Source organism: Scheffersomyces amazonensis, assembly GCF_036850825.1.
Source record: "Scheffersomyces amazonensis strain UFMG-HMD-26.3 chromosome Unknown RJT21scaffold_1, whole genome shotgun sequence".
NCBI lineage: Eukaryota > Fungi > Ascomycota > Pichiomycetes > Serinales > Debaryomycetaceae > Scheffersomyces > Scheffersomyces amazonensis.
The window spans coordinates 2,776,300-2,794,687 of record NW_027042741.1 but is presented as its reverse complement, the minus strand read 5'-3'; the positions used below and the strand labels follow the sequence as shown (position 1 = coordinate 2,794,687).

General features: G+C 30.8%; 10 protein-coding genes across 10 annotated transcripts; 5 read left to right on the top strand and 5 right to left on the bottom strand. All coding sequences in view use genetic code 12, as the record gives it.

Moving 5' to 3' along the window:
• The first annotated feature begins 180 nt into the window (after window positions 1-180).
• RIM21 (Rim21p) lies at window positions 181-1,854 on the top strand. The gene has a single exon (XM_064883517.1). The coding sequence runs from the start codon at window positions 249-251 to the stop codon at window positions 1,839-1,841; it is 1,593 nt and encodes a 530-aa protein (XP_064741627.1). The 5' UTR covers window positions 181-248; the 3' UTR covers window positions 1,842-1,854.
• Window positions 1,855-1,867: 13 nt separating this feature from the next.
• Window positions 1,868-3,598, bottom strand: RJT21DRAFT_81248 (bifunctional DRAP deaminase/tRNA pseudouridine synthase; the record flags this gene model as incomplete). Its single annotated transcript, XM_064885284.1, has 1 exon — window positions 1,868-3,598. The coding sequence occupies one exon, from the start codon at window positions 3,596-3,598 to the stop codon at window positions 1,868-1,870; it is 1,731 nt and encodes a 576-aa protein (XP_064741626.1).
• A 93-nt stretch (window positions 3,599-3,691) lies between these two features.
• On the bottom strand, window positions 3,692-5,254 carry RJT21DRAFT_117956 (SF3a splicing factor complex subunit). Its single transcript, XM_064880891.1, has one exon. The coding sequence runs from the start codon at window positions 5,212-5,214 to the stop codon at window positions 3,793-3,795; it is 1,422 nt and encodes a 473-aa protein (XP_064741625.1). The 5' UTR covers window positions 5,215-5,254; the 3' UTR covers window positions 3,692-3,792.
• Window positions 5,255-5,320: 66 nt separating this feature from the next.
• RJT21DRAFT_16015 (phosphoinositide 5-phosphatase) lies at window positions 5,321-6,793 on the top strand. Its single transcript, XM_064883512.1, has one exon. The coding sequence runs from the start codon at window positions 5,361-5,363 to the stop codon at window positions 6,642-6,644; it is 1,284 nt and encodes a 427-aa protein (XP_064741624.1). The 5' UTR covers window positions 5,321-5,360; the 3' UTR covers window positions 6,645-6,793.
• Window positions 6,794-7,685, bottom strand: GIS2 (mRNA-binding translational activator). Its single transcript, XM_064883511.1, has one exon. It carries the CDS (start codon window positions 7,480-7,482, stop codon window positions 6,943-6,945), a length of 540 nt encoding a protein of 179 aa, XP_064741623.1. The 5' UTR covers window positions 7,483-7,685; the 3' UTR covers window positions 6,794-6,942.
• Window positions 7,686-8,023: 338 nt separating this feature from the next.
• RJT21DRAFT_117953 (uncharacterized protein) lies at window positions 8,024-8,777 on the bottom strand (the record flags this gene model as incomplete). The annotated part of the gene is made up of 1 exon (XM_064880890.1): window positions 8,024-8,777. Exon 1 carries the CDS (start codon window positions 8,686-8,688, stop codon window positions 8,026-8,028), a length of 663 nt encoding a protein of 220 aa, XP_064741622.1. The 5' UTR covers window positions 8,689-8,777.
• A 31-nt stretch (window positions 8,778-8,808) lies between these two features.
• On the top strand, window positions 8,809-9,554 carry RJT21DRAFT_16012 (uncharacterized protein). Its single transcript, XM_064883510.1, has one exon. The coding sequence runs from the start codon at window positions 8,871-8,873 to the stop codon at window positions 9,525-9,527; it is 657 nt and encodes a 218-aa protein (XP_064741621.1). The 5' UTR covers window positions 8,809-8,870; the 3' UTR covers window positions 9,528-9,554.
• On the bottom strand, window positions 9,555-12,132 carry RJT21DRAFT_16011 (peptide alpha-N-acetyltransferase complex A subunit). The gene has a single exon (XM_064883509.1). It carries the CDS (start codon window positions 11,904-11,906, stop codon window positions 9,582-9,584), a length of 2,325 nt encoding a protein of 774 aa, XP_064741620.1. The 5' UTR covers window positions 11,907-12,132; the 3' UTR covers window positions 9,555-9,581.
• ZNC1 (Znc1p) lies at window positions 12,086-15,102 on the top strand. Its single transcript, XM_064882791.1, has one exon. The coding sequence runs from the start codon at window positions 12,246-12,248 to the stop codon at window positions 15,027-15,029; it is 2,784 nt and encodes a 927-aa protein (XP_064741619.1). The 5' UTR covers window positions 12,086-12,245; the 3' UTR covers window positions 15,030-15,102.
• A 292-nt stretch (window positions 15,103-15,394) lies between these two features.
• On the top strand, window positions 15,395-18,376 carry RJT21DRAFT_4816 (Zn(II)2Cys6 transcription factor; the record flags this gene model as incomplete). The annotated part of the gene is made up of 1 exon (XM_064884747.1): window positions 15,395-18,376. The coding sequence occupies one exon, from the start codon at window positions 15,395-15,397 to the stop codon at window positions 18,374-18,376; it is 2,982 nt and encodes a 993-aa protein (XP_064741618.1).
• Window positions 18,377-18,388: the final 12 nt, after the last annotated feature.

The window sequence follows — 18,388 nt, the reverse complement described above, 5'->3', positions numbered from 1 at the left end:
TTATTCAGTTAATTTAATCAATTGATTAATAAATAGAGCCATCTTTAACTTTAACTATGGAGATCATAGAGTTGAAAAAAAGTCGCACTAAGGTACCAACGCGACATTTTTCCCCATTAAAGGCTAAGCCCCAAGAATTAACTACGTACCTATAATTAAATGATATTTAGATATTTAGATATATGGTAATATAAGATAAGACAATATATAACATCATAATATAGGCCTATTATTAATTATCTAGCATTATGTATTGGAGAAACAGTTGGTCGGAGGGACAAATGTATCCTTCGTGTATGCATCTCACACTTGACGAAGGTATGCTTGTTTCTCACGACTTATACTCGCCTGTTCAATACATTAAACAATTTATATATCATCAAGTTTGTTATCAACATGAAATTCCTATGTTAAATACTAATACTGGATTAGTTATAGATAAATTCAGTCAACCATTACCTATAGTTAAAGAATCATGGCGAGATTTTACTAGAAATAATGCTCGAGGTTCATTTGCTTATAGTGTTGTATCAATAATTTATGCATTATCAGTTCTGGGAGTTATTACTTGGTTTTTAACAATATTTGTATTAACAAATTATACTATTAGACCATCAATAATTTTACAAGCTTCAACATTATTATCATCAGTATATATTCTTGTTGTGGTTATAAAATCCATAATAATTTTACATGATCAACAACGTGATGGTTACCTTCATGGAGCTAAATTACTTGATAATATTAATGCTAATAGTGCTGTAAATATTCTTGATCTAATAGTAGTATTATTATTACAAATTAATCAAGTTCAAGTAATTATGAGAATCTTTCTGAGACAAAGAGATAAAAGATTAACATTTTTAGTTGGATTAGTGGCATCAATAACTTCTCAAGTTATTTGGGCAGTAACTAAATTTCATACATTTCCTGATAATAATGAAGCTGGTGATATATTACCTGCATTTATTTATCTTGTTAGAATTGCTATGGGATTATGTTATGCTGCTATAATATCGGGATTTCAAATTAGTAAGATTCATTATATCATTGCTAATAAAAGTATTTGGTTAATATCATTATTAACATTTATTTTAATTTATAGCCCCGTAGCATTTTTCATTGCTGATGTTTCAAATGCCTTTGTATATGAATTATCAGAAATATTCTCAGTAGTAACTTATGTTATTTGTGTGGTAATACCTTGGGAATGGTGTAATAAATTTAATGTTATAATGAAACTAAAAGAGAAAGAAGGAGTATTAGGAAGAAGATTTTATGAAGATGAATTATATGAACTCGATAGATTCGAGTTATTTGTAGAGGAAGATACTGATATTGATGAACAAAATAGTAATGATAATGACAATGATGACAATGATAATGATAATAGTCATGATCATAATGATAATAGTAATGAAAATTCACAGGATAATAATAATGATGGTGATAGACAAATTGAAGGAGATTCTGATAATAATCAAGATACTCCATTCACAAGAGCAAAGAAGGTTCTCGAAGCATTAAATAAAACAAAAAATGCATTTATAAGTATAACCGATGGAATTATTGCAGCTGGTTTTGCAATACCTCGATCGGTAAGTATATCAACCTCTAATGAAGCAAAAAGTAGAAATAATCATATGGAAGAGATAGCAGCACAATTATCTAATTCTCGATTTATTCAACCAACTAATGAAACTACAGCTACAGCTACAGTATCTAATGTTGAAACTAATACTACTGTCCAACAAGCTCAACCATCAGGTACCCGTAATAGACGGAATGTATATGTGTATTCTAGAAAAGAGGTAGTTATAGATTTCTCTGATGAAGAATAAATAAATATATATGTTTGTATATACTACTACACTACTTCTCTCTCGTCCTTATCCTCCTCCTTCTTTTCATGACCCTTTTTAGCTATTCTTAAACATTCATCTTCATAACCAGGAATATGAATATATTCAATCTTGTTATCAGTAAATTTCTTATAACACGAATTATCCTTAACAAATATATCTGGTTCAGCTACTCCAACAAAGCAAGTCTTTATATTGGTATCTAAGATTCTATCGGCACATGGTTTATTCCCACTTAATCGAAGTGTACATGGTTCCATAGTAGTATATATCTCAGTACCTAAGGGTAATTCACGTTTACCTATTTGTTCAAAATACTTTTCTAATGCACATTGTTCAGCATGAGTATTACCAGGCAATTCTCGAGAATGTCCAGTAGCTAAAATTTCTCCTCTATTTACAAGTACAGCTCCAACATTAAATTGAGTTTGAGTTTCTCCACATTTATCTGCTAATGTAACTGCCAATTCCATAAACTTTCTATGAGGTGAAAGTGCCCATTCGGGATATTCAGTTCTATATGACCATGACTTATCAGCCGCTTCATATTTATAAGCATGAAGCCATAAGTCAAGATCATTAGGACCTGGATCAGAATATATTGGCATCCCACTAACTTCACATATTTTACCAGTTAATATTTCACCATCTTCTTGAGGATGAAACCAACTTGATGAAGATCTTTCCTTCCCTATTTTATCAAGCCTTAAGATAATTTCTTCTGTATCTCCTTCATTATTCTTTCCTAGATTCTTTCCCCATACAAATTCATTAGAATAAATAGGATCATTGGCAATAGGGTGTCCTAAATATTGAAGATGAACTCGAATCTGATGGGTTCTTCCTGTAAGGGGCTGACATTTAACTATAGATGTATTTGTTTCTGGATCATAAGATACTCTTCTAAATATAGTTTTAGCTTCTTTACCATCTTTTATATCTACTCTATTTAAACCAAGTTTATGAGCTACAGTTCTTAATGGTTGATCAACTTCAGTTTCTTCTAATGGGAATTCTCCAATGACTCGGGCTAAATATTCCTTTCTAACACTTCTTTCTCTAATTTGTTTAACAAATTCATCAGCTCCCTTAGCTGTTTTACCAAGAAACATTAATCCACTAGTAAGTCTATCAAGTCTATTACAAGGATGAACTATTTTACCAAATTCATGTTGAAATATTTTGGTTATAGTATTATATCTATATCTACCAGTTGGATGAACTGGGATTCCTGAAGGTTTATCTATAGCTATAATATTTTCATTTTCAAATACAATTTTAATCTCTCGTGAACTTACTGGAGGTTCACGACGATAAGTTCTATGACTAATTAAATCTCCATTACGTACAATAGATTCTAAATTAGCTGGTTTCTTATTTAATGTTACCAGACCTTCAGATATTGCTTTACGATAATATTCAGGTGCTCGATCTCGAAATTCATCAATAAATATATCTATCAATTTTCGATCTCTCCATCTCATTTTACAATAAGTTAAATATGTGAAATAATAAGGATGAACTCTTCTTAATCTTCCATCGATAATATAAGAGGCTCCTTCAGATTCTTCTTCTTCAATTGTCTTACCTTCTTGCATGGATTTATCAACGGCTGCTTCTCCTCCAAGTTGTTCATAGGCCGTAAGTGTTTGCTTGTCTAAGGCCTGTCTCTTCATACGAAATCCCTGAGAATCTCGCAATTGAAGACTCGGAGATGCTTCTCGTTTAGTGGCCATGTTTCTCCACGGTATATACAGACTCCAGTTACGTAAGTGTCTTGTGGTAGAGACCATTAACTGGTATAATAAAGCTCTAGTTTAATTTACCATACTTAAACTCAAGCGAAAAAATTATCTATTATGGGCACTACTAAGTATGCTCATCTAATCTATACAACTTAACTAAAGTACCTAAAGTAAACTATAGTAAACTATAGTAAACCTTGCTTCTTTAAATCTAAGTAATCCTTTTCGGACATAACATTACCTTCGGAGTCTTCTACTTCTACAGCTGTCTCTATATCTCCATCCTTTTGCTTTTTACTCTGTTTTAAGGTATTCCATAACTTTTGTGCCTCTTCAATAGATATAATGCTCTTGAAAAGACTCATATATTCATCTTCTACACCAATAAATTTAAGTCCATATTGATGTTTAGGACCTCCAAAGTGTTTAACAAACACACTTTTACCCTTATACGTAATATCTCCACAGATTTCGCAACTGTACGTTTTATGTAAACCTTGAAGTTTGTATAACCAAAATGGAATAGGTTTCCCATCAGCTCCAAGAGGAAGATTTTTATAGTACGAATCTTCGTCATCATTATCAGATTCACTGGAATCAGATGAATCAATATCTTCTTCTGATTCTTCTGTAGCTTTTAATCTTTCAAGTTCTCTTTCTCTTTGAGTCATAGTTAATCTTCGTTCTGTATTGGCTATGGTTGCATCTTTCCAAGTTTTTAATACATTAGCCATATCTTGGATTTTTGTTTCTAATAATTTAATTTCTGAATGGGAAGCTTTTGAGTTTTTAATGTGTTTCTTACCCAGAAGATGGGCATCATACACAGTAGATTTGGTGAAGAGTTTATGACAGGCTTCACAAAATAAGTCATTTGACTCGGATTTGGTGGTGGTTGATGAATTTGTAGTCAGAAGTAACTCTTCCAAATTCGAAAGTGGATGTGTTCTCACAATGAATGATTGTAAATAGTTTGATAAGTTGGTGAGATATTCTTTATATGCATTGACGTTATTGATATTGGATACTGGGAAATTGGTGAATGTGCTAAGATATTCAACATAAGAGATTTCATTATTGGATGTACACAATTGAAATTCATTATACGATGAAGTCAAATTCAAGTACTTCCCATTATCTTCTTGTTCTGTAAATAATTCTGAGAAGTTCAAATGAGAGGCTACTGAACTTAAGATATTCTTACGTTTTTCGTCTTCATTACTAGCGGAATACATTCGATATTGTTGCTTTATATTCTCTGCTTGTGTTTGTATATCATCATGATGCTTATCTTTAATAGCTGCCAAGAGCTCATCGAATCGAGTAAACTTATATTCTGGATCTGCCAAGTCACTTATTTCATCCCTAATAGACAGTATATCCAGTAGCTTATGGTTAAGAACCAATCGAGCTCCTCTTATGTACTTATCCTCAAATAGTTTAATCTCATGCTGTTGGATAAGTCTCTGTTTCTGAGACTTTTTCACTTTACTTACTTTGGCTTTAGGGTTTAACGATGGATTTCGCTTAAATCTATCACTTATTGCTTCTTCTACCACATTTAACTCCTCTAATACTGATCTTTGTACTTCTAGTAGTCTTGACATCACGTGTAGTTGAATATCAGTTCATAGTCTCTATAATCAGTAGCATCGCATACTATATTTTTCGCTGCCAAATTAGTCTAAACAAAAATGTCTCCCTGTCCCCACAGTTTAGTATCTTTAATATAATTATCATTATTATCAGTACTATGACAAATTTACCGGTATATTTATTTACATATAACTGTAATAGGCAGAAAATCAATTCGGAAATCTTTATTCCCAAATTTGAGGAATCACTTCCTGCGGAATTGGCTACATTGTATGTATTTGGTTTACAAGAGTTATGTTCTATATTAGATGGGAGTTTTCCACAAATAGCCAATCAACATTTAATTGGATATAATGAAGTATTTCTTAAAGCACTATCATCTAAATATGGTAAGAGTGATATTAAATTTCAAACCATTTCATTATATCATACCGGTTCAATTGGATTAATTTTAATTACTCCTTATCCCCTGAAATTTAAACATGTACTTTGTGCACTGAGTTCTTGTGGATATGGATATTCAAGTTTAAAAGGTGCGGTTGGTACCAGACTCACTTATGCGAATGATTGGAAACCAGGTTCAGCCACTGTAGATATTTCCGTAGCATGTGCGCATTTGTCAGCTAACGAAGGGGAAGCATATTATCAACAAAGGAATGAAGAAGTTTATGGTTTAATGAGATCATTAGATTTTGGGGATGGATATGGATTAATCAAGCCAGGATCTCATACGTTCTTTTTGGGAGATTTGAACTATCGAACTTCCAAATCGTATGTAGCTAGTTCACCTCTGGCTCAAAGATTATTATCTTCTCAAGATCAATCAATTATACTTCGTGAATCATTTACTGAATTAATTGATACGTTTGATGAATTAACTATAGCAAAACGGAATGGAGATGTATTTACGGGATTTTCAGAAGGTTCAATTGAATTCCCTCCAACTTACAAATATCATATTAATACAGCTATCTACAATTCTAAACGATCACCTTCATGGTGTGATAGAATTCTTTATCAATCTACATATCATACAAATTCAGAACTTGTACCTCGGTTAAGATCTGATGAACAATCTCCTCATATTAAACTCCCTGTAGTTAAACATTATTCCAGTATTAGTTCAATACTTTTATCAGATCATCAACCTGTATATGCATTTATAGTTGTACCTTTCCAAGCTCCTAAATCCATTATTAATTCAAGTGGATATTTGAAAGTGTTACCTAATAGTGATCAGAGATCAGATACTCATATAGTTAGTGGACCAACTCAAGTGTACATTCTCCCTACAAAATTTGATTACATTATACAGAATTATATAAGACATTTACTGGACTTTTTGGTAGGTTCAAGTTTATGGTTAAGTTTTACTAAAAATGGAAGAATATTACTTTTAGTAATAATAGGTATATTATGGTATTTGGTATACGTCTGGTAGTGCGGCCCATACAATTTTTTTTTTTACTTTCTTTCTTTCTTTAATAACTGCAAAGGTGTATTTTGAAAATATATAAATAGATCTGATACTACAAGGATTTTCATTTTTAGACTATAATCATAACGTATATACATAAGTTCCGTGCTATTAGAATTATTTAGCTTAATTAACGATTAACCCATAGATAAATATAGGAAATCAAACAATCAGTTAAAAAAAGTAACATGATCTCATTAGACAAATATTAAATAAGGTAAGAAGTCAACTTCTATTTTACAATTAGAATCAAAAAGGTTGATTAAGCGGTACAATCTCTTGAGATATGACCGGTTTTACCACAATTGTAACAAGTTTTACTTGAAGCAATATCACCACCAGCAGCAGAATTACAGTCCTTTGAGATATGACCAGTCTTTCCACATGCATAACATTTGACATTACCAGCTTGACAATCTCTAGCAAAATGATTTGGTCCACCACATTTATAACAAGTAGTACCATTTGAAGAAGATTTAGCAGGTGCAGATCTTCTTTTAGTGGTAGTAGTGGTAGTTGCAGAACCTCCATTGGCATTACAATTCTTTGAAATATGACCAAATTGTCCACAATTATAACATTTAGATCCTTGAGATAAAGTAGGACATTCAGATTGAACATGTCCTACATCACCACATGAATAACATTGTTTACCAGTTGCTTGCTTTGGATCAGGACATTCAGTAGATTCATGACCTGGTTTACGACAATTGTAACATAATCTTTCTTCTTGTTGACAATTATCAGCCAAGTGACCGACTTCTCCACATTTATAACATGTTCTTGGAAATACAGCTGCCATCTTCAAAATCCCCTATACTAACTAACTAACCTTAACCAACTAAAATACCGTATTTAGCTCTTAGTTTGTTACTGTTCATCTAATCAAACGTGCTTAAATGGGGCCGAAAATTTTTTAGGACCGCTCGCTAATGGGGGGCTTACCCGGACGCGAACAATTATTCCCATACAAATTTGTTAAGGCTAATTAATTACCGATAATTAACTAAAATTAACTAATCTATTAAAGAAGAAAGTTCATTAAATTAGTTAATTAGTTAGTAAATTAGTCAGATATACCAATGCAATATCGGTACTTAATTTCCAAAACATTTGATCCGATTTTTGGTGTGGGCATAGGCGTAGCAGCCTTTTTTGTTCATGAAAGAAGAGCCCAGAGACCTCAAGGTCATACGTTAATAGAGCTTATACGGAATAAGTATGGTTCTAAATGATGGTTAATTGGTTGTAATTGTAATTGACGGTTATATTTATGGTGCTTATGAGTTATGATATTCTAATATATATACTATTTATTTGTATTTGTTTAAACATATATATATACTTAACGTTGTAGTGCCTCTTTGAACTTGGCTAATACAGCTGAACTATGAGCTTCACCAATATCTTGATTAAGTAACTCTTGTATTTGTTTCCAAGTATTGTCTGATACTTCCCATGAGTTAGGGGCAGCATCTGTCATATCCACATCATCAATATCATGAGCTTCTGGTACTACTGGTGCTACTGCCACTGGTGGTGCTGGGGTAGGTGCTGGAGCAGATACCATACAATTAAAAGTTATCTCTTGAGCAGAATCATAGATATTCAGGATTTCGTCAGAGTCATGAACTACTTTAGACTTTTGCAATAATTTCAAATTACTAACTGTAACATGAGCATCTTTAAGTAATGGTAAAGTATCGATCAATTCAGTTTTAATTTTGAGAATAGTTGAACTGATGGGAATATCCTTTAATTCAGTATTGAATTTATATGGAGGTTTAATTGATTTTACTTTAACAGTAATCTTAATATCATTACTACCAGTAGTAGATCTAGGTAATGAAAATTTGAATTTAGGTAAACTAGGACCCAAAGATTGTAACTTATGATAATCATTAGTAGAATTGAACTTTTCTGGTACGGCCGATTCCGACAAGGAAATAAGCTTTAAGTAAGTTTGAGCAAATTGTTTATCACCAGATATCTTAACTACAGTAGTCATAGTGAACTAATTGTCAGTAATTGTTAGTCTGGTACTAATTATACAGTATATAATTGTTGGAATTATAAGCCTACCTACTACTAAATTTAGCGTAGTGCCTTTGGTTTTTTCAGCGAAAATTACTGAGACTCCTCCTACAGTACTGGGCTATACACTAGACTACTCCACCAACTCCATTAAGTATGAGTTTCTTCAAGGCCTTCCGATCCAATAAAACTAACAGTAATACCAATTACAGTCCACTAAGTCAATCCGATGGTTCTTCCTTACCACCACCAGCAACTCAACCTGCCAATTCACAGACCAATTCATCATTCTCAGCACGACTTAAAAGACTAAACCCATTTAAAACAGATTCTATTTATCTTGAAGATGATTCAAATTATGTTACGTCGGAACCAGGATATTTCGAATTATCTAAATGGGATAGAATGTTAATATTTGCTCTTACATTTGCTGGTTCAGTATGTTGTTATATGATTTGTATATTTTTATTCCCAGTACTTAGTCTTAAACCCCGAAAATTTGCTATATTATGGTCGTTAGGGTCAATATTCTTTCTTATAAGTTTTGGAGTTTTACAGGGTTTTAAAGCTTATATGGAACATTTATTTCTGTCTACTAGATTAATATTTACTGTAACATTTGTTACTAGTATTATATTAACTTTAGTTAGTAGTTTAACATTAAGGAGTACTTTATTATCGATTATATTTGCAGCTATACAATTACTTAGTGTCATTTGGTATACGGTAAGTTATTTCCCTATGGGAACTCAAACATTAAATCTTGCTGGAACAGTAGCTAGAAGTCAAGTTGAATCATGGATTAATACTTAAAGGAGAAGTAATAGTAGTAATTATGCAATTAGGATTATATACATAGAAGTTTACTTATTTACTATAGATTTGTAAGAATTCTGATTTAGATAATTGTTCAAATTCTGGGAATGCACTATTGATACCCTTTTCAACAACTTTAGCAATTGCAACATTAACATTATTATCTTTAGCTAAAGTATCCGATAATTCAATAACTCTAGTACCAATACTGGCTAATTTAATTGGTTCATTTCTACTAAGAATTCTATTCAAATTCTTAATGGCTTGTAAGGCTAATACATACTTACCTTGAATTAAATAAATCTTAAATAATACTTCCCATGTTAATCTTAAATCTTTACCTTCATCAATTAATGGTTTAATAAGAACAAATAAACTTTCAATAATATCAGAGTCAAGTAAATCACTAACAACTTTTTGTCCAAGAGGATCAGTATCATCCTTTTCAGCTTCAACTTTAGCTATTAATTCTGATCTCTTCTTATTAGCTTGAGCTTTAACTTTCTTTTGTTTCTTATTCTTTTGTTTTTTAGTAGCTGATGAATCGTCTTCTTCTTCTGCTTTGGCTAATAATTGTTCATTATATAATTCAAAATAGATATTACTTAATCCCTTTAATACTCTAATATATATAGGAGTTGTATGAATCTTATCCTCCCATTTCAAAGTTTCAATATAATCTCTTGGAGTACCTCTTCTCATACAATAAGAATGGAAATCATATTGATCATTATAATAAGTCTTAAAGATTTTAATAATCCAATTATATCTCTTTAATGCTAAACCTCGATATAACTCAATATTTTCTCCAAGTTCCTTTTCAACTTCTTCATTAGATTCTTCTGATTCCTTTAATTCACTTAATTTCAGTTGATATTCATGATATAATCTAGTATAAGCTTCTGCAGTTTCAACTAATGCCCAATTAGCTTGCATTAAATGTAAATCTTTATTTCCATTAACACTTCCATCTTCAATTTTAGTAAATAATGATATACATTCAATAGCTTCATCAACTTTATTGGCTCTAAAATAATATTTAGTAGCTTTAGTATTAATAAATCTATCTTGTAAATCTAATTCACGACCTTCATTCATGATTTCACTAGCTTTAATATATTCCTTTTGATGTTTTAATATCTTGGCTTTAATAATATAAAGTTCAACTAATGTAGGTGAATGATTTATAGCATCATCAATATGAGTACTAGCACTTTTAAGATCATTAAGATATAAATAATGTTGAGCTAAAAAGTATTTAGTCCATACAAATACTGTTGGATCTAATTGTTTAATATCATTTTCAAAGAATTCTAATACAATTGATTCAATAGCCTTTAATTTCTTATGATTCTTATATAATGGTTTAACATTAACAAATGTTGCAGGTACTCCTCTACGTAATTGTGGTAAAATATATGCTTTAGCTAAATCTTTAAATGATTCATGAGAACCAGGAACAAATGTTAAAGGTAAGAATTTAGGAGGATCTGATTTAGGATAGAATTTACTTAATCTATTATAAAGTTTAATTCTAGTATCAATTGGTTTACTAATTGATCCTAAGGAAACTTCTAAAAGATTATAATAACCAACATTATCAGGATTTCTTTGTAATAATTTACGATATTCAACTGAAGCTTCTTGGTTTTTACCTAACATTAATAAATATTTGGCCTTATACTCTAAAAATGATAATCCATCTCTAATTTCATCTTTATCAGATTCTAAAGTTTCAAGAGCTTTAGAGATATCTCCTGATTCAGCAATAATGGAATTTTTATATAATACACATTCACTTTGTTCATATCTATCTGCTTCAGTAAGATAATCCTTAATAATTCCTTCTATTTTTACTAATGTAGAAACAGCATTAGAATATTCTTTATTAAGATGAAGAGCAACTGCAACACCAGTCCAATTAGCTCTAAAACCAGGTTGATTCTCTAAATATTGTTGTCTAGAATCCTTTAAATTTTTATAATCTCTAATTTGAGTTTGCATAAATGATAAATCTCTTAATATAGGTTTATTAGGAGATCCATTATCATTAGATTGTTTTAACCATTTAGCTGCTTCTTCATAATTTTCAACTGATCTATAATAAATTCCTGCTAAATGATCAACCAAATAATTTTCGGGACTCTTCTGTACCGCTTTTAAAATATATGCCTCGGCTTCATCTTGATTCCCTGTATGATAGTAACAACATCCCTTTAAGGCTATTGATTCAGAATGACTAGAATTCTTCTTCAAATTGGCTTCAACTAATTTCAACGCTTTCTTATATTGCTTGGAATCAAACAATTTCAACGCCTCTCGGAAATTAGCGTCTTCCCTCGATGAGAAGATCGGAGTACCTTTCTTTCCTGCCATCTTCTACGACTAAGTGGTGACTTGAAGTTCTTTGGCTTATCAGTAGTCCCAAATCGTTGAAAAATTTGGCTGAAAAGTTTATGGGTTATGCAGGTCATGTGCTTTGATATCAGGTGCATGCGCACGTTATCCTAATCATGTGATGTTTTGTGTGATTCTCAAAATTCGGAACTCCAGGGCTCATCTTTGTTTGCTCCGTCTTCCGTACTGCATAAACTCCCCTATCACTATAGCCTGCCTGCCTAATTTGCATAGAGGGGCAATACTATGTAGCATGTAGCATATAAGTATTATTGTAGCTAATTAACTTTATTTAGGTATTGTTAATAAACTAGAATTATGTCTGGTAAATTATATAGTGTGGGTAGCTCTTCAGGGTCTGAAAATTCTCCCTTACATGAGAAGAATTATCATGATGATGGTCTAGATCAACAATATGATGATGATAATGAACTTGATCATGATCATGAACATGAACTCGATCATGATGAAAGTTCACCTGATGATGATAGAAAACGGTTAAGAACTAAAACTGCGTGTGATTATTGTAGAAAAAGGAAAACTAAGTGTAATGGTGAGAGTCCATGTTCTAGTTGCTTATATTATAAGAGACAATGTATATATACTTATGTACCAAAAGTACGTAAGAAACGAGTTAGTAAGTTTCTGAATAATTCATCTGGTAATCCTGCAAAAAAACATAATCCAAATTCTTTACAAGGTTTAAATAATCGGATGTCAGCATTAGAAAGTTTATTAACTAAACTTATTACTAAGATGGATGGATCTAATACATTTGCTAAAGATTTAAAGGGAATAAATAAAACTGGTGAAGAAGAAGATTCAGATACCTTATCACTTGCATCATTACCATCAAGTGATAATGAACTGTCAGATGAACATACTAAACCTCAAGATCTTGTATTAAATGAAAAGGCAATAACAAATCCTAGTAAATTAGGAGAGATGATGAAAACAGAACGAGTTCATCAACATTGTGTACTAAATATTAATCCAAGACGAAGAATTTTACAATGGGTAGGTTCGCACTCAGTATTTCATGTATTATCAGCAAAGTCAATAAGATGGTTGCGAACAAAACTTAATGATGCGAATGATGAAGAATTATTAGTGCCTATAAAGAATTTACCAGTAGCATTAAATAATGCGGTAGATACAACTTTAAAAATTTGGTATGCACCAGAAGATGATAAAATATATAATAGTAACTTATATTTTTCACGTGATGATAAGGGATTAACATTTGAATTATTAGATTATTGTTATGAATCACTTCATATAGCTCCATTTCTTTGTAATTTGAATTTAATTAGAGAATTATTTCAAGTATATCATTATGCAATTTCTCAAGGAGATTTTGATGTTATTCAAGGTTTATCATTAAGTGATTTCTTAATCATGAACGTATCATTATGTTTATGTTTAATGAATATTTCATCACCAATTGTTTCAGAAAGTTATCCAACATTAAGTAGTAAATCACTTCATGATTTAAATTTACTTAAACAAAAATTTTTTAAGTATGCTATTCATTGTTATGAAAAAGTTAATGTAGTAACTGAAGGTATAAGATCAGTTCAAGGTATTGCACTTCTTATGTTATATATTGAAGCATCTTATATAACTGATGTTCATATCAATTATATGTTAGCATGTTCTTTAATTAGAATTGCTAGGGATGTAGGAATTCAAAGAATTGATTTATATAAATATGATAAAGATGAATCATATACTCAACTTAAAAGAAGGTTATGGTGGTTTTGTGAATATATGGATAAAGAAATGTGTTATAAAAGTGGTAAATCTGAAATTATTAATCAGAATGATGCTAATGCATTAACAGAATATGATGATTACTTTGTTTCTGTACCAGTTCAACCTTTTAAGAGTAATTCTTATTTGAAAAATTCTCTTAAATTGATTACTAATTGTCAATATCATGGATATCAGTATTATTTTGTATACTATAGCCTTATGTTAAGTCGTATAAAAAGTAAAAGTTATGGTCTACTTTATGGTGCTCGAGTTGATTTTATGAGTCAGGATGATTTATTGGATAATTTACAACAAGTTAATGATGAAATGTTTAAAATGGCTAAATTAATGGAACCAGATGTAAGACCTACTTTATATTACTTAAAGAAAGATGGTGGTAGATCTGAAGCTGTTCAAGACTTATTTAAAGGTCATGAAGCTTATTATAATTACAGTAATCTTCTTCTTCAAATGTCATTCTTTTCTCATTTATTAACAATTAATCGAGTTCCATTTATGCAACCTAATTTTGTTAGTAATGAAAGAAGTATTAAGTTTGGTAATTTATCATTAGAAAGTTCTCGAACTATATTACATCTTGTTAATGATTTTGATAAGAGTCTGGTTCCTGCTTCCAAGATTTCTTATCTTAAATTTTATCCATTTATGGCCTTCTGTAGTTTATGTGGTCATATAATTGGATTTCCTAAGGAGTCAAGTGTTGAACTGGATTGTGAGTTATTAATTGAAGTATCGATGAAATTTTTCGCTCATAAAGATAATAATAGATCATTAGAAAGTTGGAATGAAAGTCGATTATATGATAGTAAAAATACTATTTTTGATTTAATTGCAAGATTATTTTTAAAGATATTAGTTAATCTCATGATTAAAGAATCCGAAATTAATTACTTAAATAAAGTAGTTGGTTTACGAGAACATTTAGAAGCCAGTGCTTTTATATATCCTGATTTATTCAAGAGATCAGATGGAGATTTACCATTAAACTTGATGTTTGATTTCTCCAAAGGTATTTCTTCTGACCTCAATAGTAAACCTGCTATGCAATCTGGTAGTGATATCGGAGGTTTAGTGAATTCATTACCATCTTATTCAGTTGATACTCCGGTATCAAGTGTTGAATCCAAACCATTCGAAACCGGTGCAGATAAGGCACCTACCGATATAGCACAGGCAATAAATTTTGAATCACTCAATGAAGAAACGTTTGGTTCATTACTTAATTCTCAAGCATTTAGTTTACCTAATTTCTTCTATGATGGTAATATAGACTCTGGAGCCTTTGTTACCAATGAAGAATATGACTTTGATTACTTTAATAATTAGCGTACTTTTACAGTGTATATAGAACGGTGTTTATTTAATAGTATATATGGTATAGTAATAGTATATATGGTATAGTAATACTATAGTGATAGTATAGTAAAAGTATATAACAATAGTAATTTGGCAATACGGCTGGAACCCTTATTGCCGAATATGGCCTTACCGAAAATTAAAGAACATGCGCTAAGAAAATTACTAAAATTGACTAATTCGGAACACATAATCTGATCTTTCCGAGTAACTTCACTAAGTTGCTATTGCAGTACTTCCTATAAACTAGTTAGTTATTCGCAGTCATTTGTTAATAGCCTATTATGAGTATTCTAAATGGTGGAAATAGTAATAACCGACCCACACTGGCCAGTATGTCTCAAAGTAATTTGAACTCGGCCGAGATGAATTTTACTCATAATGGAGGATCGGAATCAACTAATAATGAAAGTAATGATCATTCAAAGAAGAGAATAAGAGTGGCCTGTGATACATGTCGTCGGAAGAAGATTAAATGTGATGGTAAATTCCCCTGTGGGAACTGTTCTCAATCATCAAATGAAAGTAATTGTATATATAAAGAAAGACCACAGAAGAAGAAACCGCCTCCTGCTCCAAAGCGTCTGATTCAAAAAGTTAAAGGTCCTACAAAGAGAGTTTCCAATAGTAAAACCATTGAAGTATTGGATAATCGACTTTCTACTTTAGAAAGTGTCATTATCCGACTTACTGATAAGTTAGATGAAATAACTCAAACGCCTGTCTCGGTAAATTATAAGCCAGGAGATCATGGAAATAAGAGTCTGATTCATGTTAAACCTCATTCCCAGTCACAGTCACTGTCACATGATTACCTAAATAATGGAAACGGAAATGGAAATGGCAATGGAAATGAAGAAGACGGAGAAGATGATGATGATGATGATGATGAAGATGAAGATGAAGAAGATGATGATTTAACTGCTTCTGATAGTCCACAATCAGCCGAATCTTCTGATGAAGGGCTGGATGGAGGTAGTGATCCTAAGAAAAGTGAAGATCTTCATGCTAATGATCCATTAAGACCCAATAAGGGAATATTAAAAACTTTAAAATTCGAACAATTCTTTGGAACTCATTCAATAATGAGTATATTTTCTCAAAAATCATTAGATTGGATTGAAGCTCATTTAGGTACGGCCGCTCCTGATGTTATAACTCCAATAAAAAATTTACCATTAGTATTTTATAATAAATTAAAACCATTTACATTAAAATTTATTGATCCACCAATTGTTGATGCAAAAGGTCGTAAAAAATTACTTGAAAGACCATTACCTGATAAAGCCATTGTCATGGCATTATTTGATACTTATTATACTGATATTACTATGTTAAGTAATTTATGTCGAGCCCCTTATGCTCGAGAATTATTTGATGATTATTATAATAATTTTAATCAACCTGATGTATCTAAAAGACGGAAATTTAAATTATCTGAATTTCTTATTATGACAGTAGTATTATTATTATGTATATCAGCAAAAATTGATGAAGATACAATTGCTCAAGATACTCGGGCTAAAAATAAAGGTAATGAAGATGCAGCTCGATCATTAACTACAGATCAAATTTATGGATTAATTAATAATTTACTTGATAATTGTATTTATTATTATCATCGAATTTCCGTTATAAGTGAAGGATTAGAAACGGTTCAAGGATTATTATTATTAGTAATTTATATTGAAGGAAATTGGTTAACTAGTCATGCTAATTATATATTAACATCAGTAGCCGTAAGATTTGCTCAAGAAATTGGATTACATCGATGTGAAACTTATGAAGGATTAAGTTTAGAAGATCAAGAATTAAGAAGAACTATTTGGTTATATTGTCAATATTTTGATATGGAAATTTGTTTTAGAAGTGGTAAACCTCCATTAATTAATGATAAAGATGTAACTACCAATAAAGATGAAGATTTAGAAGCATTTTGTCGATTAAATATTGATAAATGTAAAGAGAATGATCTATTAAAACCTTCAATTAATCCAAATTTCCCAATAATTAGACAAATTATAAGTATACTGAAAGCCAATAATCATCCATCATTCTTTTATTTTTATTTATTAATGATAACTAAAATAAGATCAAAATCATATAATGATTTATTTTCTGCTACAGCATTATCTGAAGGTACAAGACCATTATCAAAAACTTTAGATTCTTTAAATCAAGATATGTTTGATATATCTGATATGGTTGCTGAATATGCTAAACCAATATTTTATAATGATCCTCAATTTACTACAATTCCTGATGAATTAACCCGAGCAGAAAAGGAAAGTATTCTTGGATTACAATTAACATTCTTTTTACATTTAATGCTTATGAATAGATTACCTTCAATGGTATTAACATCTACTGAAGATATTCAATCCCAAAAATTTAGAAATATCTCATTAGATTCTGCAAGAACTATTATAATTCTTGTAAGACAATTAAATAAGGGTAAATTAAGTATATCATTCTTTAGTTGGTTTTCATTCTTTCCCATTGCTGCATTTCTAACATTATCAGCAGCCATTATGAATCATCCAAGTATAACCGAAACTTTTGATGATATACAATTATTAATTGATTGTTCAATGAATTTCTTTGGTGATAGTGCAACTAGTGAACATAAGGGAGCCATCTATCATTCATTAGCTGGTAAAGAAGTCTTACTTAGTTTAATTGTTAAAGTAGTATTAAGAATGGTACTTAAATTTTATGAATCAAAGACCAATATAAATCTTGCTGATACAAATCCCATATTAAAGGATCATTTAGATAGTGTGAAGAAATCGTATCCGGAATTATTTGAAGGTAAATTAGCTCTTTCATCAAAATTAGCTTATATCTTTGGTGCTTCACCATTTTCCAATAATATTAATGATCCAGGTTCTAGTAGTAGTAGTATATCTACCACTAATTCTCATAATGATTCTACAATTAAAGCAGGTCAATCGAATCATGGTCATAGTAATCAAGTTCCATTCCGTAATAGTCCTTATGCTTTATCGCCAAGTTATAATCCGGCCTTATCAAATATTCTTCATCCTAATGATATTCCTGTAAATCAATCTCCTCAATCAGCTATTCGTCAACCATCTCATATTCCTTATAATCCAGGGGTTTCTACCACTCCTGGTGTTGGACCGAATCCATCAGTATTTGGTGGTGCAAATGCAAATGCTGGTGTTAATTCGGCTATAACTCCTAATTCAGAAGCACTCATGGATTACTTAAATGATGATAATTTATCTACAATGTTTTATTCCCAAATGAATAGTTTACCGAATTTCTTCTTTGATAATAATTCTGGTATATAATAGGTATATATA